At 40.9% G+C, this 22,391-nt stretch overlaps 1 protein-coding gene across 2 annotated transcripts; it reads left to right on the top strand.

Annotated features, from left to right (window-relative positions):
• The first annotated feature begins 11,983 nt into the window (after positions 1–11,983).
• On the top strand, positions 11,984–22,131 carry LOC144023477 (nuclear receptor subfamily 1 group D member 2-like). 2 transcript variants are annotated; one of them, XM_077529002.1, is made up of 9 exons: positions 12,035–12,077; positions 12,237–12,463; positions 16,934–17,245; positions 17,322–17,410; positions 17,545–17,689; positions 19,228–19,775; positions 19,886–20,071; positions 20,863–21,073; positions 21,164–22,131. In XM_077529002.1, the coding sequence occupies exons 2-9, from the start codon at positions 12,445–12,447 to the stop codon at positions 21,358–21,360; spliced, it is 1,707 nt and encodes a 568-aa protein (XP_077385128.1). In that variant the 5' UTR covers positions 12,035–12,077; positions 12,237–12,444; the 3' UTR covers positions 21,361–22,131. The 2 variants fall into 2 exon arrangements, with proteins under 2 accessions (XP_077385127.1, XP_077385128.1); XM_077529001.1 differs by having other exon boundaries at positions 11,984–12,463.
• Positions 22,132–22,391: the final 260 nt, after the last annotated feature.

A 22,391-nucleotide genomic window follows, 5' to 3' on the forward strand; every position in this document is an offset into this window, starting at 1 on the left:
TGTTTGTATGTTTATGATGTATTTTATGTGAATATGCCATAGTACGAACCTATTTTTGGCTAGCTTGAGAAAATGTTCTTTTTTAAAATAATGTAAAAATAAACCCCGACTGCACTGAAATTATGGGAAAATAAATATAGTTTCCAGTGCAGCCATTTTCTGTGTACAGCAAGCATGTTGTGGCCAGGCCATGCCATGCCACAGTGTGTTGCTGTGGTTTTTGTGAATGCACACAGCTTGCAATGGCAGAGTGACTCTCATGCTAATTGAAGAGTCATTTGAGTCTTAAATCTGGACAATTTCTGACTAAATTGTTGCTTATATATAAGGAGCCCCGCAATGGTTTACGAGCAAACTTCCAAGGGAGCGCGTCAGTGCGAGAGGTGTAAGGTTACTACTGTTTGTGTTTTTGTGTCAGTGAAATATGCCAAGAGCAGGCCGGTGAGTTACTCCTGGCTGAGTGTGAAAGAAGCAATTTGTGTATTTCACAACGTTAAACAAAAACAAAAGTGATGACACGTAGCCACATGTTGATGAATGCCACTCACATCTGGGAAATAAAACACTCAGCATGAGAAGGGTTTCGATGAGGATAGCGTCGGTTATTAGGGCCTTGACCGCAGCGTCGAGATGAACAACAAAGTGGAGAGAACAAAGAAGAGGAGGAGGAAATCAGTAGAGGAAAAAGAGGGGCACTTTTAACTTTCTGCAGAACTGGAAAAGGGGCCCTTTTTTGGCAGCGTGCAGTGGAGAAACCGCAGAATGGTGCGACGCTGGAGTTAAGGATTGGAGGGGGGGGGGGGGGGGGGGGGCGTAGAGGACAGGGAAGCAAGGGAGCGTGGAGAGGAGGCAAAAGAAAAGAAAGACAGGCGAAAAGGAGGGGGGTATGATGGGGGGATTCAGACGGCAGGTTTTAATCAGCAACAGGCTGCTGGTAATGAGATCACTACCCCGCCGCTCTCAGATTGATGTCATGTGAAGCTGTGTGATGCACAGAGAGGCATGCCGAGGATGACAGGCATGCATGACAAGCCCGCTTACCGGCTCGGACACGCGCGGGGGTACAAAAGAGGGGACGCGTTGACTCTAGTCAATGCACACAGGCCAATGGAGTAACAGAAATAGCACAAAGAAGCTTTAATACAAAAACAAAAAGTCCCTATTTTTTTTTAACAAGCAAAAGAGCTGACACAAATATAATCACACCCACATTCGCCATAAACACTTTTTAGGTCCCAGGGCTGCTTTATGTGTCTCTTCCTCTAGAACGGCTAAACATGCCGACACACACAAAGAACATACTGTAACCAGCGGGCGACAAAATAGACTGAAAAACGAGGTAGCGAAAAGGAAACGGGTGACACTCTGGGTCGCCATTTTGGGGTTAGCAAGTTTACCTCACATGTTGCGAAATGAAAGGGGTCCTTTCAGTGAACACTAGAGGCAAAAAAAAAAAATCACAGTAAATCATACGCGCATGGAAATACAAACAAGCTCAAATGAATATTAAAGCGCTAAAGCGTATTTGTTGTTTCAGTGTGGGTGAAAAGGGCGTACATGTGCATCCAATGAACACTGAATAGCTCTTCCCGTACAAATGTTCCCCAAAATTCAACCATGATGTCACCATGAACCTGTTGTGAACTCAACACTGTCAACTACCATTACCGTCTCATCCCTCCTCCCAAATCCCACCCCCTCCTTCACCGCACTACCTCTCCGTCCCCATCTTGTTGTCGGCCTTCCGCTCTTCATCTTTCGCCATGCAACATTGTCTGGATACATTTTTCTTTTCAACACAAATAGGCGCATGTGTCTAACCCCCCCAAAACACACAAACTACTCACAGCCATTTGGACTGTCTCTACTCTAACAGGGACAGTTTTAATCAGAACAAGCTGGCATATTTTGGCCAGGACCTGCACTTATGGTAATTCAATCAGAACGAGAGGGGGGGGGGGGGTAGTGTAAAGGGGCACACGGAGGGTAGAAGAGTGTGAGACGGGGAAATAAGAAAAACAGAGGGCGGAAAATGGAGACAGTGGGTGGATTGGAGCTTTGAGTGATTAGAGGAGTTTGATCCACATGTGGGAACGATTGTCTAATTACGGCAGATACGTTAAAAAGTGTTGCTGCCTGGGGGACAGCCGGTGATTGGAGGGCACCGCACGACAAAATGAGATGATTGGATGAGAGCGGAATCACGGCGGGTAATTGGAGCAGGGGAAAGAGATCAAGAGAAGTACGCTGGTGGTGGTTCCTAACGAGGAATTTTCCAAATTGAGCTCTTGGAAATTTTAAAGGCTTCCTCTGTGGAGCAGAAGGCCCTTTCAGCTCGCGCCGCGTCTCCTCACGTGGACAGGAAGCATTTTAGATGGTCACTACGTCATTTTGGTCAAAGGGGCCATTATGGGAAATGTGTTAAACAGTATTCTTAGCTAAACAAGAGAACTCAAAGAGTATTAATACACAAAAAAAAATAGCAACATTTTTGGGGTTCCTCTTTCACACAGACCAGCAAAAAAACAATGGAAAATGCTGTAGTATGCTTACCAGGCCAGTAGCTGGCGCTGACACTTTGGAAAGAAACTGCGTACATGCGCGCTTGCTATGTCAAGTCATCTTTATTTATGTAACGCTTTCAAACAGTGTCGTTTTACAGATACACAACATAAAACAAACATTACATAAAACATTATCAACAAAACAATCAACAACAAAACATTTTTTTATACCACCGTTTTCCTTTACATAAGTCCGGTATATTCTTTAAAAAAAAAAAAAAAAAAAAAGTACATTTCAAGTCATAGATTTATAGAAAAGCATACAAAACCTGAGAGCAATTTATTTTAATTGATGTACTTTTTAGTGCGGACTTGTTTTATAATTGGAATGAGTAGCAATATTTATTTATATAAAGGACACAATACCTACGCTTTAAAATATTTTAAAAACATTACTTGATAGTAAAACCAAATTATTTTGATAGTAATGGATATAATTTATAGATAAAGTGCAATTTTTTTTTATTATTAGCCATTTTTTTCTCATATTTTTTTAAGCTAGCTATGGCTTTATTTATTTTTATTTACATAATTAAATGACACCAAGTCTATGTAATCCACTTTATATAATACCTTATGAAGTCTTACCAAGCTGAACTCATGCAGCTCCTAGTTGTATAAGCATGTATTTATTTTAGGGATGGGCGAGTGCCAATATGGTGTCAGTAGCGGCCGATACAAACATCAACTGCCCCCTTGTGGTCGTTTTATGATTAGAAACTATAAATGAGAAGAATAGAACATACAGTATTGCCATTCTTGCAATTTCAAGGAAAAATAGTATATTGGCATATACTGTATAAGTCTTTCTTTAAAGTTATCCAGTCATTTTTTTTCTTTTTTGTCTTTCTTTTTTTAGTTAATTTATCATGCCTCGTATTCTGAATTGTGGCTTAACCTGAGGTGTCGATCGCCAACAGCGTATTATTTAGGCAAGATCTCCAAAGTATCGACATTTTAATTCAAGAATCGATTTTAGATAAGTAGTATCGGAGGTACCGTATAGGATTGATCCAGATACCACTAGTGAATGGAGGCATTGGTAGGTAAGGCGCCTCTGCTGGACACAATAGCAAATAATGCAGCAAATTAAAAAAATATATATATCATTTTACTGGAAAACTGTTATAAGCACAAATATTGCGACCGCACTGACGCAGCGGTGAGACACCAACGGGCTCGTGCATGCCCAGACGGAACACTTAATTTGAAGCAATGCAAAGTTGTTTTTTTTTCCAGATTACTGTTTTCAACACTTGAGAGGAAATGGTATTCAGAAATTTGCAAAGAATTTTTTCAATAGTAGTCACTCTGTTCCTTTGGATCCAAAAGAAATTGTGTATGGTTGAACCTCAGTTTAGCTACTGGGGTCTGACAAATGCAGAATAATTTCCAACCTGATTTGATTTGAAAGAATCTGAACTTAGATGACGTGTATTCATAACGGATTCCTTGACAGAGACAAAACAACGTACTGTTTATAATTTTAAATTCTAATACAGTACTTTTCATTTTTAGAGCAGGAGTAAGATGTTTCACTTTCATTTAAAGTGCCGGTAACAAGAAATTGCTTGTATTCTGCAATGACTTGATGACCACATGTGCACAAACACTCTGGACAGGAAACACCTGGCTATGACGTGCATGTTGTGCATTTTTTTTTTTTTTTAATTCCAACAGGTTGTCGTTTTAAAGATGTATTAGCTCAATTTGGGATGTGGGCGAATTCGGCCCTCAAGGCCATCTGTCTGCTTATTTGATTGTCTACATTTTCAAGGACTTCAAGAGGCTACTGAAGATTTGTTTGGATTTAGTCTGTTTAGATCAGGTGACCAAACCACCAAGGGGCTGCATAGGGAAAAATTGAAGGATGGCGGGGGCCATTTTCACATTCTTTTACTGTTAAGACTCTGGGTCCTTGTGGATGTGTTGTATTTTTGTATTTTGTATTCCGTAGATGCAGAGAGCTGATTGGTGAGAATATAAAATGGTTGTTTTTGGACCTTTTCTTCCACTTCCTTTGAACCTACTCTCACCTGCACCACGTGTCATGGTTCTGAGTTGGCTTAGTTTTATTTGAGACTGCAGCTTAGAAGCATGTTGACCTTAGAGGGATACTTTACTTATTTAGACATTTTTTGCAGTCAAACATTAATATTTTGCCGATAATAAATTTGATATTTTCATAATTAGTACCTTTCAAAGCACATTTTGCAACTTGCTGTCGACTGAAAATGACATCACAAGAGCTCAGGTAACCAATCACAGCTCAGCTTGTGAATGTCACATGACCAAACATAGAAAACAGGTTGCAAAATGTGTTTTGAAAGGTACTAATTGTACGTGAAAAATAATGAAAGTATTAAATTCATTATAGACAAAATATTAACTTTTTATTGCTATAATGGGCTAAATAAGTGAAGTATCACTTTAGATGTATGATAAGGAAAGCTGTCCAGGTAACTGAAGCTGTCCAGGTAACTGAAGCGGTGGGCGGCCATTTTGAGTTCAGTTTTTATCCAGTTTGTAATGAGTCTATTGAACAAGACTATTGATTGATTTTCATTATTTTTGGTTTAGAAAGTTTAGTTTCAATAAATTGATTGTTTTGTTTGTTGTTTTGGCCACCCTGAGACTATTGCTACATACCTGTAAATGTAAATAACCTTTTGTTTGGACTGCAACTGTTGTGTCCTTGCTCATCCTTGGGAGTGGGGAAATAGATGTAACGAGTTAGCGTTAAGTGATTTTCGTGACAATAGTCAGATGGGACATGGAAAAATAAAATTAAAGTTTAACATTTCAGTTAGATTGAAATTTTGTGAAACTTTACTGTAGACAACTTGGGGAGCTATTTATTTGTTAATATTTGCATTTAATTTAAGTCATGCTGGTAACTGTGGGAGCGCCCTGCACTTTTTCTTTGAATTTAAAATGCAAATCAAAACCTTCCACAAGTTGCCAATTTAAAACATTGTAACAAACATGCTTAATGACATTTCAAGTTAAGATGTTGTTTTTTTTTGTTTTGTTTTTTTTACGTGACTATTTGTCCTTTTACTGCAAATTAATATTGGCTCCAAATATCAGTTATCGTAACCCATGACTACTAATAATCAGTAAAAGCCCTGAAAAAGAACATATCGGTCCATTATTATAGAGTAATAAATAATCCAAATTTAATGCCAGCAGTTCCCGCACAGCCACCCTGTTTGTTTGTTTTTTTGTATTCCCATGATCATGAAATTTAGTGGCTTGAAGGTCATGATGCAAGACTAATCACATGAAGAAATGAAAGTATTGGGAAGAAGACATAACGTGATGCCACTTAGAACACAGCGTGACAGAGTTGAAGTCATCTGCACAAGACTGCAGTGTGATTGAGGCTGTAAGCTTATGTAGGAAGTTACATGAATGAATAATGGATGGTTGCCCGCAGCAGCTTCGCCAAATATTAGAATTCCTTACCAGCCTATCGGGACCAGAGAAATGCAGATACAGCAGGGATTGTGGCGCTCCCCTCTCGGGATAATGTGGCACCTCATCACAAGAGGCTGCCTGTCAACAGATGTCAGCATATTTTAACTACCTAGTGTGAAATCTGTGTGCTTGCCAGAAAGAAAGAGAAAAAAAAAACTCCCCCTCTTGGGACCTAACAAGGGCATGTATCAGGTGTCAGATACTAACTAAATTACATGTGGATTTTTTTTTTTTTTTTTACATGAGACGAATGTCCTCATGATCAACAGGCCTCAAACGCAGCGAAAGCCCATCCATGTTTTTTTCCCCTCACTATTTTATTGTAACCAGCTGTTCAATACATTCTCTTCATATTTCCTTCAAGCATGCTAAATATACACTCACGAGTCACAACACTGGGTACAATTGCACAATCTAATACAACAACGCGTTTTTATTGACACTGTCAGAGGTAGTGCGTTAATGATGTGGTTGAACTGCAATTCATCATCTTAAGCGATGTTATGATTCTTATAGCTACCTAATTTTGCAACAAATGCAACATTTAGCTCAGCTGAGCAGTTTTCTTCCATGTACTTTCAGGTTGCCTTGCAGAACAGCATCTTCTTTTCTAAATGCATTTTTTGACATTCCTGGCTTCTTTATTTGTGTATGCTAATTATGCTACATAAGATACAAACAATGTTTTGTGGTAATTTAATCAAACCCAATGAGTGCAAACCATCTTGTTGAATGACATCCCCATTCTGTACTTCCACCTTTCAAAGTTTGACAGTTTGCTAATGCTAAGAAATACAATAATTGGGTAGGATCATACACATACGCACATGAAACAAGATTATAGTACATGACATTGCATACAATATGTGCCACCTCACATACTTTCCTGAAACATGAAAGACTGGTAGCCAAGATTTGACTTAGCCACAAAGAGCCCCATTATCAGAAGAATGCTTTTCATGCTCTCTCAGTGGAATAACATAAAACATATTTCTCCATCATGACTGATGAACATGCATTCCAAGCAACCAAACAATGAGCCTCAAAGTAATATAACACACATTATTGTAAGGTGTCAATGACATGCATATGACCCTTTATTATAGGAACAATCACATTCTCTGTAATGACATCAACACATGTACAATGTATGAGGGCCAAGTTACGATACAAACCCAACCAAGCACACACTGACATCTTGTGGACGTTTAGGAGACGCGTGAGGCCATTTTGTGAAATTGCAATACTTTATTTTAACAACATGGGGGCGCTATCGTTTCACTATTACATCGGGGGAAACGGCAGTTTTTTGGGAACAAGCTTTTTTCTTTTTTCTTGTCTTTTTTTTTTAAGGAACTTATTTCTATCAATTCTGCCACATGGTTCAACTTCTGACCATGTTGCTTTTGCTAAATGTAATGAAAATATTAATTACTTTTCCTAGCTATATGGATGGATTCATAGACATCTACAAATGTAATATTTATCCCATGAGGGAAATTAAACTGTCACAGCAGTAATATTAACACATAAACAATTGTACTATATACATATATAGTAGAACTAGCATAATACAAACAAAAACAAGCCACAACATTTAGTTGAAAATTAAATACAATGTAAATATACTCTAAATAAGAAAAACAAGATGTTGGTATATGGTGGTAACTGCTACACTATATTAGCATTATGAGTTCTAAGTTGGGTGTACACCTCCCAGTACTGAGGACCCGGGTTCGAGTCCAGGCTCCGGCCTTCCTGGGTGGAGTTTGTATGTTCTCCCCTTGCCCGCGTGGGTCTTCTCCGGGTACTCCGGTCACCTCCCACATTTCAAAGATGCTTGGCAAGTTAATTGGGCGCTCTGAATTGTCCCTAGGTTTGCTTGTGGGTGTGAGCATGAGTGGTTGTTCGTCTCTGTGTGCCCTGCGATTGGCTGGCAACCAGTTCAGGGTGTCCGCCGCCTACTGCCCAAAGCCAGCTGGGTTGGGCACCAGCACCCCCGCGACCCTTGTGAGGAATAAGTGGTTAAGAAAATGGATGTATGAATAGTTTTTAAGTTGAAAGCACAAAAATATTGTCAGTGATATACAATAACATATTAATGAATAACAAATAAACATGGTGATTAATTTTATTTTAAATATCAATGAATCTAGGTGTCCATTATTACCCAATATATGAAAATGGTATCAATTACTAACACAACAAAGGTATCCAAATGGATTTTGTTTTACTTAAAGTGCTTCATCATGAGTGGCCATCACAAACATCGGGGTCACCTTTAAACCTATTTTTTTTTAAGATCACATTCTTCATTGACTTCATCTATCAAAAATACATGTGAGCGGATGAGAATAACATCACACTTTGCTACAGCTAGGTCATAAAACACCGTGACCCAGATTAAAACTCATTACACCTGCCGCAAAAGGGCGGGCGGGCTTTTCATCTTTTTTTTTCTTTTCTTTTTTTTCTACGACGAGCCCACGATTTTAAGCACATTTGGTCGTTTTTTTCCCCCCTTTCTTCCTTCCTTCCTCCTTAAAGCTCATGTTTCCACAAGCAGCTTGTGACCTACATTCGGGCGGTCCCAGCCAATCTTGGGTTGATAGCCTGGCTGTGTGCAAACACAATCTGCAGAGAGCAGGAACGTGACAAGGGTGGGGGAGGGGCAGGGGAAGTCACGCTGAGCACCGCCCACTACGCACGTGCCGGCTGTGACGAGGAAAGATCGTCTCGGCAACAACACGCTGCTCACTTGCCCAATCTGATGCGGGCTGTTACACGCTGATGTGTTTGCTGAGAAGTTAAGGAATGTCCGCATTCACTGCAGTCCTCAACACGTCCATTCATGCAAACTAGGACGGAAACCAGCCCTACATCAATTGTTCTTAAATATAAAGTACGTAATTTTAAAAATAGGGGAGGAAAATTACATGACAACTACAAAACTGCACAACGTCACCATTATTCATTCACATCATCGTGTTAACAGGCCACAATCATCCAACTCAGGCAATGTGGGAAATAACTCATGGTATGCTGTATCCACACTTGGTATGCCTCCACACGTATGCCATTAGGGTTCCATGGTCAGCAACAAATTTTCACTGGTGTAGGCTTGACGGTCATGAACAATACATATGGTTGTTAAGTTGTAAAAGAAAGACAGACTTGTACGCGTTCAAGGAGAGTGGCGTATTGAACTGGCTGCGATTGGCTGGCAACCAGTCCAGGGTGTCCCCCGCCTACTACCCAGAGCCAGCTGAGATAGCCCCCCCCCCGACCCTTGTGAGGAATAAGCGGTCGAGAAAATGTATGGATGGATGAACATACGACATACTGGAATGTTTTTTCTCATTGAAGCTCTGAGTTGTATCCAAAGGGCACATCAGCATTGTGTTGCGTTTGAGGACACGATCAATGTTGTAATTGATGAGCACCGTGATGCCTTCAAAGTTCACATGCTCTTCAATGATTTTCTGCAGTTCGATTGCATTGTCAACGACGACGGTCTTGTGGTGTAAAATTGATGTTTTGAAGCACCTTTTCACTGCAGAGTCAAACGTACGTAATTAAATCAACTAAAAAGCAATTACCTCTAAATCGTTGGACTATGGTGGAAAATGACTCTAGTCTACAGTGCATTCCAAATTATTATGTGAATGCTTTTCTCTGATTTTTAGAAATAGTCTGTCAAATGGCACTCAACATCAGCATCAGTTCATATCCAAACAGCAGCTCTGGGAGGTTATGCTGACATCCTGGAAAGAAATTCAAGCAGAAGCTATCAAAAAAAAAACAACCTCACAGCACAGACAAAAATTGCCAAGCTGCTATCAAATGTGAGGTCCTATATTAAAATATAAGTTGAAACACACTTTCTAACAAAAACTATTTTAGTTTTCATTAAAAAAAAAAAAATGCTGTTATCTTTGGAAGGTATGTTTAAAAAAAAAATCTAATTATTCTTTAATAGATGATGACCTCAAAATTATGCTGACATCCATTTGCGTATACTTTATAAAAATCAGAGAATAACATCATTTGCATGTGAGTGGAACACGGTGTACTTTGGTTATGACTGTGCTCAAAGTCCTGCGTCCTTCAATGTCGAACCGTCGACAACATGGTATGAGAAAGTTTCATGGTATTTAATCTGAAATAATCATTCTCGTTTTTCAATTATTTGCGAATTTTTGCAATTTAATATTTATGGTCTGTATCCCATGTGGATAGTGAACTGTATCCTAAATATATATGTATTGTATGATACATGTAGTGTGTTTTTTTTGTTCAAGTACGAGAGTGACTCCAGCAACAACAGAAAAATTCCTCGTGTGGTTCAAAATCCTGTTTGTTAATTTCCTGCGACATACCTGATGATCTCTCACGAAGTTTTGTCACATTTACCGTGAAAAATGACTTGGTTACTTATTACGTACTGTAAAAAGTAATTAAGTTAGATAAGTGACTTTAATAGCCATGTTTATCAGATACCAACCACCCTGCTTAAAGCTGAACTATGTAACAATTTGCCCAAAAATATCTTTTCATTTGACAATTTATGACTCAAACATCTTCTAATTAGCAGATTAACACCTTAGCTGTTCACAGTGGGTACTCTGTGGCCTCTGGCCAATAGTTTTCAGATTGGATTCAGGTTCGAATTTTCCACTATTTGCAGATGTGACATCATGTGCACATTGTGACCGTGAGAAGGGAGTGTGCATTTTCGTTTTTTGGCCACACGTGGCAGTAGTGTTTGAAAATGTAATTTTCTGCATTGGGAAGCTTTAATATAAAAGTGACACCTGATTTTGTCACTTAATTGGAAGTGTGTTTTTAACAGTGATGTTTAAGAATAAAGATTTCTTTTTTTAAACGATGACAGCAACCATTTTGACTTATTGTAATTATTTTAATTTAAAAAATGACTCTTCAGTATTCCACTGAATAAATTTGCTAGTTGTTTTTAATAAAAAGTATTTCTAGACTTCACTTAATTTTTTTAAAATTAATTTCTAAAATAAAGGCAGTCAGACCTTATTTACTTGACATGGATGTTTTTTTTTTCTTTCTTTCTGAATTTTGTGATGCGAAACAACATTTATAATGTTATAAATATAGATTAAATTTGGGGACATTCGGCAATCAGCAGTCACACAATCTATTGTGACTGGGAATGCATACTGCCCTGCAATCTGTTGTTGTTGTTTTTTTCTTTGACAGTGTTATTGAAGCTACGTAGATTATCTGTCGAGTGTGCAACAAACCTTTAGACTTTTGTTTTAGTTGATAGAAATTCAAAAATGTTTACGTTCTATAATGCAGAGTTATTTCATTTGTTCAGTCACTTTAGTGAGTATTATGGTGTTTGGAATCATTAACCATTAGTTTACTTTCAAAACAATTATCAGGGGCATTTGAAAAAAAAAATAACTGTAGTCTGATTACATTCGGAAAAAAAGTCATGTGTTGGTCTAACTCGCTACTTTGTAACGTATTCTCAACATAATTGCCCACGACACACTAAGTGGTTGGGAATCCCTGCTCTAGTGTGAAAAAGGTTACATTTCACTCCCCTCCAACAACAGATGAAGTATTTCACACCGAGTGGGACATCTTCCCGGCTTCACTCGCATCCCCCCCCCCACCTAGCTGCGAGCTCAGGCAGCTCATTTGCATAAAATGTGTGTCAGTAGGGCAGCGCTGGCTCACATGCCATGCGCACATGCAGCAGAGCTTTAAGCAGCATTCCAATGTGCAAACAGCCCAATGTGCCGTCTCCAAGCGGGGGCCTCGGCCAATGAGAGGCCGAGCACGAGCGACCGGAGTGGGGGCGTGAGGAGGAGGCGGAGGAGCATGAGGGTGGGGGCAGAGAGAGAGAGAAGGAGAGAGACGCATCAACAAACGGGCGGTGGAGGGGACACGAGAGGGAGAGGGGGAGGGAAAAAAAAAACGGTCACATTTGTCAGCCACCTGAAAACGTGCTGGTTATTTCAGGACGCGTGTTGCTTATTGATGAGTGGGGTGTGTTTAAACTACTTGCACTCTAATCATGTTTTCATGGTGACTGTACATGGCAAGCAGTTCAGTGTGACAGAACCCCTTTGAGGCACACATTCACCTCGGAGTTTTTTGTCTGCCGGACTGAATACAGCATTGCTCTATTTTCTCCTTCTTCAACAGTTTTTGCTCTGCTGACCGGATTTTCTCAAGAACCCCCCCATACCAATGCCCTGTGCACATCCCGGCTCTTTTGATCTGTGGGATACGCACTCTATGCCTTGGCGGTTCAGGACCCTTTCACCCGTGTCGACCAAACTCCTCGGCGGCGAGAAGAGGCGCTAAACACACCAGAACAACAGAAGCAACGTCTGTCTTTCTGCTAGGAGACATGGAGAATAGCCCCGGGGGTAAGCGTTCTTCTTTATCAACACTCAACTAACTATAACGTGTTACTAATAATGGTATATTGTATACATGTACTCATGTGGTCAATTCCAAATATAAAAGGTGATTATGTGGGGAAAGTATGTCAATGAATAAACTCCATGATAGTCTTTATTCGGATGTCCCTGCTGCGTTGCTACTTGATGATCATCTAACAGTTTTTACGGGGCATGCTCTCACAAAATGCAGTATGGAGCTTAAATCCCTTTTGACACTTGACTGTCGAGAAATTGCATGTAAACAGACTCACGTGGAGTGAGACCTAAAATGAGGTCGGACGCCCACCACACACTCTCATTCTTGCTACTAGTTAATGATGACCTTCTTATATCTTAGTGCATGACGCGGAACACCCGATATGGTGATGTAAAATACCGCGGAAATCCCAACGGGGGCCGTTCTAAGTACGTGAACGTCCCCTCAGTCGTTTCCTGTGCCATGTCATTTACGCGCCCGGTGCATTATGGGTAGAGGCGGCGGCGATAGATAATACTTGCAATCATGCGGCCGATTTCCGACACGCAGCCCCGCCCCGCGAAGCACGTGTAACAACCTCGTCGTCCACGTGCAGCGCATGATTTCCACTGAGCCCCGCCCCTCGCGGACGCTCCTCTCCAAGCGAAAGCGTGCACGCTCGCTCGCTCCGGGGGCCAGCACGGGGGGGGGATTCCTCTGTATTCGCAGCAAGTTTGGTCAGTGGGTCAGAGGGGTTTAAAAGTGTGTTTTTGCACTACTGCTGCACAATCTACTCATTAGCAGGCACAGTCAAGTGTAGTAAACATTACTTCATCCTATTAGAGTGAAGTAAAACATATGTTCCATCTGGTCAGACTGGATTTTCTGGTAGCATCTGGCCAGCAAGAGTCCTTAGCACAAGCTTTCATGTTTCAAACATGGCCAATAGCGGGTATCAGATCGGGCTGATATCCTGCCTTATTCCAAGGTTTTGGTATTTGTGATTGTTTTATGATCAGGAACTAAAAAAATATATATATTAATATTACAATAAAAAAACAAAAAAAATAAATAATAATAATTTAAGAGAAAATGCTAAATTGATATAAATTGATATCTTTCTTTAAAATTATCTTTCATAGTTTTTTAAGAGAGATATTTTATGTATCAAAAGTACTAGTGGTATCTGTAATTGGCAATGGTAGTACTCATACTGGTATCGGTATGAAAAAACAAGTAGTATCGAACGTCTCTAATTTAATATAATATTAGGGGAGGTTTGGATGGATGAATGGCATTTCAATGGGGAAAACTGATTTGTTACAGCAGTAAAATGAGCTCTGATCACGGCCACATAGCAAATTAAACCTGGAAAGCAAGGTACCACTGAATTCACTTGTTTTCCCAGTACTGGGGGTCATGAACTCCCTGGTTGTTGAATCAGCACGTGGGTCAATGACAGATCTGCTTTGCATGCCTGATAGAAAAAAAATCTATCCAAAATAGTTAACGTTTGGCTCTTTACAAGTTGAATATTTAAACAGTGGCATTTGAATTTAAATGCTGAAGGTGTTTACATCCATCAATTATCTACTCGATTTCCACTTATCCCGTTAAGATTTTGGGTGAGACCGGTTGCCAGGCAATCGCAGGGCAGGTGTTAACGTGCATCTGAATATCTGAATCATGTGTCACAAATGTACTCAAAACTACTGAAAACATTCATTCATTCATCCCGCAAGACTCAGCCAGTCATATCTGTAGTCTACGCTGAGGGTGACATGTAAACAAACAAATTAACAACCGAAATTTGTTTTTAATGAGGTTTAGTCATCACTATATAAAGTCATCCCTTTTCATAAAAACACATATAAGGCCAAACTTTGCACGTGGATTGGGGCTTTACCACCCATGCACAACTGTAAATGTTCACACAGAATAGTGTTTGGGGGGGTTCGAGGTAGGTGAAGGGTTGCTCTGAGTCATGACATGAGATCGATGTTTATACAGTAAGCCTGCCACGGTCAGATGCCTCGGAGGCGGGAGTACACGAGATGGGAAGTCATCAAGGACTGGCAAGAGGGAGGGAGTCGGCGGGTTGTTTTGTTGATTCTATAGCTCTTACGGCCCTGTGCAAGTGCACGAGATCACGTGTTTCAACTTGTGCATGATTACAGCGCTGTTGTGCCAGAGCTCGCTCTTGACACCCAGTCAAACGAGATTCCAGGAAGCTGTTAGGGGCAGGCAGAATAAGGGGATGTTTTGACATGAGCGGGCGGGTGAATGAAGCCAGGAAGTGCGTTCCATGTGACGGCAGCCGTGACTCAGGTGATACACATGTTCATAAAACTTGACCTTGTTCATACACATGTTGTGCGAAGTCAGAGCCACACACACACACACGACTACCTCTGGCTCACTCACTGTTGACACGTGTGAGCGCAGGAATTAAAGAAGGGAGGCACTTAAAGCTGCAAAGGAATGCCACGCGTTTCCTCAAGGAGAGAGAGCACTGGAGCAAGCGGCTAATCAGTTATCCTCGGATGATTCAAGGTCATTAATAGGAAATGTACACAAAAAAGATAGCGGGAATGATTCAGCAATCGGGTAGACCAAATAGCAGATTGTCTCTATTATTGTTGACAACAAATTTTAGCTTGAAACATACAAAACAATATACAGTATATAAAATAATCTAACAATGTATAATACACTCGCAATCCAAAGTATTGTAATATCTCATAACCCTCTGCGCAGTTTTCCAAATGACAATTTGGAATGGAGCCATTCAGGTAGCCATTCCCTCCGGCCTACATGCTGCATTCAAAGCCTCCGTACTCCCAACGTGATCTCGCCCTAGCGCTTATTATTGCAACTGCTGCTGTTGTCTACACGAGACTGCGCAAAAGGGCCTTGTGAGCCGGGCGGGAACTGTGTCAAGAGTCCATGTGAGCTGGCGGTCAGGTGGCTGGCGGATAGATGGGTCTGCGTGCTCTGAGCCAAAGAGGAGAGGGAGGGAGGGAGGGAGGAGGATGGAGACGAAGGGAGGGGTAAGCAGGAGGCGTACTAAGGACTGTGGTGAAGTGAAAGCAAGCAGGGAGGGGAGGGAGTTGGCTGGCTCGGGCTGCACGTGAGAGGGAGGCTTTCATCTTGTGGGAAGAAAAGTGTCTGCAAAACAAGAGGGGGGTGGGGGTGGGGGGGGCTCTAGGGAGCTGCATTCAGGGGTAATAGGGCATTTCCAACTTGATGTGACATCCCTGGACAAAAGGCCATTTTATTGCACATGGAGGCACATGACCATACTGTGACAAAAATGGCACTGTTAAAAATTAAAAGTATAAGTAAGTCTGTGTAATTGCACAATAGAAGTTGAATTTCAATACCTTTTATATTAAGCCAATTGCTTTACAGTAAATTTAACTTGAATGCTAATTAGAGATAGACTGATATGGTTTTTCCCGGGCTGATACCAATTATAAGTAGTCAATGAGGTCAATAACTGATATTTGGAACTGATAATCATTTTCACTAAAAGGGAAAATATTGGCAGACAAGCAAAACTCAACTCTTTGTTGGCATTTTGTAAGCATACGTTTATTGAACAACTTTAAAATTGGGAAAATATTGCAGTTTTTTTTGTTTTTGTTTTAATCTTCGTTATAAATAGATATCTTGTTTTAAAATTCTAACTAAAAGTTTATGCACCTCCCAGGGCCATTAGCATGTCTTAAAAAGTTTTTAAGCAAATCTTAAACAAGTACTCCGAATTTGTTTTCTACAGTAAATAAACTATTCCAAAATTTTAAACGGATGCTTACTTATGTAGCCATTTTTGGCAGTCAAACATTAATATTTTGCCTGCTGTGATTGGTTACCCGAGCCCTTGTGATGTCATTTTCAGTCGACAGCAAGTTGCAAAATGTGTTTTTAGGTACTAATTGTATGTGAAAAATAATGAAAGTGTCAAATTAATTATAGACAAAATGTTAACTTTTTATTGCTATAATGGGCTAAATAAGTGAAGTATCCCTTTAAAATAGCTAAAAAGTAAAATTTTCACTCATCTTAATTTAAAACAAAAACAGGAGGTACAGAGTTCCCAGCATCTTTTACTTAGTTAAATGATTTTTTTAACTTTTTTAAAGTTTTCTGAAGACAACACAGTTTTTAATAGATTTACTATTGGCACTATGATTCTTTAAAAAGGCCAATGCCAAAATTGTCAAAATGCTGAATATCGGCGGCAATAATCAGCCCGGTCGATAATCGTTCTCCCTTTCTGAAGCTTTCTGAAGAGAACCTTAAAAAAATCAATCATTTTTTTTAATTCAATGTTTAGAACATGCTACTGTATTTGTTGTTTTCACAATTGCATGATGGACCAGATCCAATTGTCTCACCATAGCTTAGTCTCAAACATGATCACCCGAAAGGTCATGAAAGCACAATTAATATGGGTCAACTAATGTGTTCCTCAGGTGGTGTCATCCTTTACGCCGGCTCCTCCGGCAGTGCCAGCCCGAGTCCTGGCAGCCCCTCCAGTGGATACCAGACCCAGTCGCCCTCCTCCCACTCACAACCCTCGTCCCCAGAGGGTGTCTCCTTTCAGGAGATCGGGACCATGAAGCAGGGCAGGGAACAAAGGGGAGGGACGCCTTCCCCGAAAATGGTCTTCCAATTTCCAGAAGTGAACAATGCCCCAACTGCCCAAGTCACAACGGTGTCATCAGCCACCTACAACCATCCCACGGTGGCCAAAAGACCTTGTGGTTTTACTGGCACTTTCCCGAGTAAGTCCTATTTTTTTTCTTTGTCAACCTACTAGGAGTTAGCATCCCTCTCATAAATGCTCGCATGTTTTCACAGAAACTGGAGGGATGGTGCTTCTGTGTAAAGTATGCGGGGACATTGCATCCGGGTTCCATTATGGCGTCCACGCCTGTGAAGGTTGCAAGGTGAGCTTAAATACAGCATTTTCAACAGTTGTGCTGGAGATATTTACCTACATTCACTGCCAGCCCAGTAAAAACGAATCTTTGACGTCTAATGCTGTCAATGGCACTGAATGATTCACTTGTGCGCTCTCCAGGGTTTCTTCAGACGCAGCATTCAGCAGAATATCCACTACAAGATGTGCGTGAAGAATGAAAACTGTCTCATCATGCGCATGAACCGAAACCGCTGCCAACACTGCCGCTTTAAGAAGTGTCTCTCTGTGGGCATGTCCAGAGATGGTAAGAGACGTCTACATAAAAACATGGAGATGAATGCATTTCCATTGCAGAGGGAGTTGTCCAATATACCGCAGCTTATAAAACCACATTTATACATGATACATCATTTTAAGAAACGTCTCCCTCCTCTTTTATTCATATTCTTCCATTTCTTCACTTCTGTCTGATTTATGGCAAAGGGAGCTTGAGAGTCCCAGTAGTCACCAATCACCGAGAAACTGTGACAAATATAGTTTATTTTTGGAAATTGGGACACCGGAGTTGTTGATCATGCATTTTCACTCTCACCTCTTGCTTAAGGCAATCTTAAGTTTGCGTTATTGTTATACTGTTCCATTAATCTTGGCAAAAATGAGTGTTCCAGTTTAGATATTGCACATGTAATCTGCCCTTTATTGAAGATATTCACAGCAAGGCTTCTAGCCACTTGGGAGACGGGCAAACTAGGTGACGATAAATCATCTCTTTTTGGAGCAAACATTTTTAGTTGACCCCGAAAAGTTGGAATATAATGTCGGAGTGGGAAAGATAATTAACTCTTTTAATGCCACATCCAGACAGTGGCAGCCGATTTCGAGCATTTTATCTCATCTTTCAAGGAAAACATTGAGCAAAAATTGAAAAGATAAGGAGAAAAGAAGCTTTTTGTGAAAAGATACATTTTCTCCACAACAGTGACTTTGACACTAATATTTTTTGTTTAGTGATGTGCTGTGAATTAGATTTAAAGTAGCAAATGCTTTGATCATTCTCGTCATCCTTGAAAACGTTCTATTTCATCAGATTTCATCAGATTCCGTCATGTTACTTTGTAATTCAATGCTGCCATCTGTTGGCCATTGTTAGTGGGTGTTTTTGATTTCACAACCCATTGAACAGGCAGAGCTCCACTTAGACATTGCACTGCCTATTGATTAAAAAAACAAAAACAAAACGTAGTTGACATCATTTAACGTTTATGGCGGCATACATCGTGATTTTACTCATCGTTATTAAACGTTTTTGGCGGTAAAAGAGTTAAGCAGATCACAGCAGGGAATCTGTTTTATCAGGACCTATTCAATAGTTGTGATTACTGTGTCTTACCCTAGGATGTGCCTGTCATTTTCACATCATATATTGAATGACAAAATTTTAAAATATCCGTTAAATGAATTTTTTTCCCACCCTAAATAATTTCCACCTCGCCTTTCATCTTTTTTTTTACCTTTTCTCATGTCAATTTACAAATGACATCATATTTAACACTGTTGACCCAGTGACCTACTTCTACACAAGAGAGCGCTCAGCTTTGAGACAGAATGCGGGCAGCGAATGGTGGGCGTGGGGGGGTGAGAGCATATAGCGAACTAGAAATAGGGCTGTCAGTGCGGGAGCAGTAAAAAGAGGGGCGGGCGGACTGTCACAGTGGAGGGAAGGAAGAGTAGTGGTCCATAGAATGATAATAGCATATATGCTTTTGAGGTTGTTGTTTTTTTCCCAAATTGTTGCTTGTATATTCTAAAAGAAGGCGCTCTCTCGCCTCCTCTCCTCCTCAGCTGTGCGTTTCGGCCGCATTCCCAAACGAGAGAAACAGAGACTACTGGATGAGATGCAGAGCTATATGAACAGTCTCAACGAATCGGCCTCCATGGAGATGGAGATGTCCCCTCCCTCCGACGCTCACTGCAGCCCAAAGAACCAGACGAATGAAGGAGCGGGCTCCGTAATGCAGTCGTACCAGAGCGGCTTAATAAACAGTGAGAGGAAACCTCTCAAGAGGCCCGCCAGCAACAGAAACCTTGGCAACTCTTTCCAGAACAGTCCCGCGCCGGAAACGGCCCCACCCCACCCGACGGCACAGGCGCACCACACGTTTCAGGGGGACCCCACATCGGGATACGGCGTCCCTTCAAAGTGTCCCATTGCCAACACCAATAACGACAACGCCACGAATAATAACATTTCCAAGTATAACTTCACCAATCAGAATCAGTGTCCCATCCGTGGCGGCCTTTCCTCTCAGCACTACGCAGTCAATCAGAAGATTGATTCTCAGAACCAAAATTCATGTCCTTGGAAGCTAAGCGGTGGAGCCAAAGTCTTGGTGAGTCTTGTAACGTTCTTATATTTGTTTTCAGTCGTCTTCATGTCAGTGCAAGGCAGCTAATGCATCAGGTGGCTGTTTTTTTTTTGTCCTTCTTTCCCTCGTGACAGGCATGTCCACTCAATTCTTGTCCGGTGGCTCCAGCCAGTCGCTCCAGTCAGGAAGTGTGGGAGTCCTTTTCCCAGTGTTTCACCCCCGCCGTCAAAGAAGTGGTGGAGTTCGCAAAGAGTATACCGGGATTCCAGACTCTCAGCCAACAGGACCAAGTCATGCTACTCAAATCGGGCACTTTCCAGGTACATTGGTTTACGTGACTTGGATAGGTTGTTTACATGTGATTATGGATTGGTTTGCACATTTATATAAATTTCAAAATATTTGGAAAGAAATGTAATTTTCAAAATCATAGAGCCTTCATTTGCTACACAGGCAACTATCGGGGCATTCTATCTAAATACAGATGGGTCAAAAATAACCCAAACGTGGGTCAAAAGGGGGCTGACCCAACTTTCTGGGTTATTCATTTAAATGAATTGGGTTGCTTTATACAAAAATGACCCAAAAAACGTTATTTTTTTCGGGTAAGTTAATTCATTTGACTAAAAAAGTTGGGTCAAATGAATAACCTAAAATTGAGTTGTTTTGTCGGTTATTCTTGATCCAACTTTGTGGATTAAATGAAAAAAAACAATTCATTTTAACTTTCATGGGATTATTCATTCAACCCAAAAAAAAGTTGGGTCAAATGAATAACCCAAAATTGGGTTGTTTTGTGGGATATTCTTGGCCCAACTTTATGGGTTAAATGACTAACCCAGTGACAGTTAAATTAATAACACAATTCATGTAAATGACTTGGGTTATTCATATTTAATTTAATATAATATTTAAGTGTTATTCAGAGGAATAACCCACCAAACAATCCAATTTCTTTGGGGTAATTTTTGTACGAAACAACCTAATTCATTTAATTGGGTCAGGCCCTTTTTACCCAAATTTGGGTTATTTTTGACCCAACTGTTTGACTTTGTGGGTTCCACAGACATTAATGTAGCAGTTTCTAACCCAAATGTTGCTTTATTTACAGGTGCTGATGGTGAGATTCTGCTCATTATTTGACCCCAAGGAGAAGACTGTGACCTTCCTCAATGGGCAGACATACTCCCTGGCATCGCTACGGGCACTGGGCATGGGTGTTTTACTGGACGCCATGTTTGATTTCAGCGAGAAGCTAGGATCTCTGGGTTTAGAACCGGATGAGATGGCCCTTTTTATGGCCGTTGTGCTCGTTTCAGCTGGTAAGACTTCACCAACTCCCAGAGGGGAAGCACATTTTCCTTTGGTCGGAGCTGCGTGTCTAACTTATTTTTTCCCGCCATTATCTTTAGATCGCTCGGGTATTGTGGATGTGGGAGCAGTGGAGCAGCTGCAGGAGAACCTCATTAAAGCTCTGCGCACACTCATCACGAGTCGCCGGCCGGACGACAGCACTCTCTTCCCAAAGCTGCTGCTCCGTCTGCCGGACCTGCGAACCTTGAACAACCAGCACTCAGACAAGCTTTTAGCCTTCCGCATAGATCCGTAAACGAGCACCAGGCCCACAGAGACATCTGCTTCGGGGAGCTTCCGGGCTTCCCGTTCAAGCCGGGCACGCCACAGACGTCGGCCTCCGCGTGACGGATCGTTGTTGCTGGAGCTCGGCCGAGTGCGATTGCCGTGAGAGCGGGGACTCCGAAAGGAAAGGATGTATGCTCAGCAGGGGGGGGCGGAAGCCCTTGAACTCAACCGATCTCTTGCTTCCAAGACTGTCAGTAAACGACTTCAAACTGTGTTCTTCCTGGTTGCTTCACCAAATCTCTGACCTCTCCTCCCTGGAGTTCCCCTGTTGGTCTATACTTGGACTTTGTCCTTGAATCCCACTCGGCAGCAAAGCACACACTCCAGCCCAGATACACCAACGATGACTTTTGACTGTACATTCTCACCTCAATTGTAAATGGCACGCTCCAGACATTAAGAAGCCCTCAACCCAGTGTAGATGATAGCAATAGAAATGGCGCGATGCTAAAAGAATGGTTTATGTGCTCCCTGTTGAAATGATATCAGCTATTTTCACGTCATGAGTAAATCACCTTATTGTGAATGAGATGTATAATGATGTATTTTTAAGACATGAAAATCAGTTGTGTTGTGTTGCTACGTGCTAATCAGGGAGAAATTATTGGTCGTTAAGACTGAGTCTGATGGGTTTTCACTGAAAATGTTCTCTGTAAATGGTTGTAAATATTATGCTTGTTTGGTACCCATGTTAGTTTGAAGAGTCTTGGATATGTTAATAAAGTTGTTATGTATTGTATTAAGCCAGCATCATTAACTATATACTATAAATTGCTCTATAGACTGCATTCGAACCATGCACTCTGAATATAAACTTTTTATTTGAGAATATATGAAAGTAAATGTATTGTCAACTGACTGCATCACTTGTGTAAATTTTGTAACTGTTTTGTGGTTACACCATAGAGTACTATTATTAAATAATGTTATATAGCATTTACCCTGTGCTCATTTTCATTTTTCTTCCTTACAAAATGCTACTATCATCATTGCCAAGAC

This window comes from Festucalex cinctus, chromosome 8, assembly GCF_051991245.1.
Source record: "Festucalex cinctus isolate MCC-2025b chromosome 8, RoL_Fcin_1.0, whole genome shotgun sequence".
Taxonomy (NCBI): domain Eukaryota; kingdom Metazoa; phylum Chordata; class Actinopteri; order Syngnathiformes; family Syngnathidae; genus Festucalex; species Festucalex cinctus.

What these genes read in the sequence shown, in the direction of transcription:
- LOC144023477 (XM_077529001.1), top strand. An exon ending in TCAAATCGGGCACTTTCCAG is followed by an intron (nt 20,072 to 20,862) that starts GTACATTGGTTT and finishes CTTTATTTACAG; the next exon opens with GTGCTGATGGTGAGATTCTG. An exon ending in CGTTGTGCTCGTTTCAGCTG is followed by an intron (nt 21,074 to 21,163) that starts GTAAGACTTCAC and finishes CATTATCTTTAG; the next exon opens with ATCGCTCGGGTATTGTGGAT.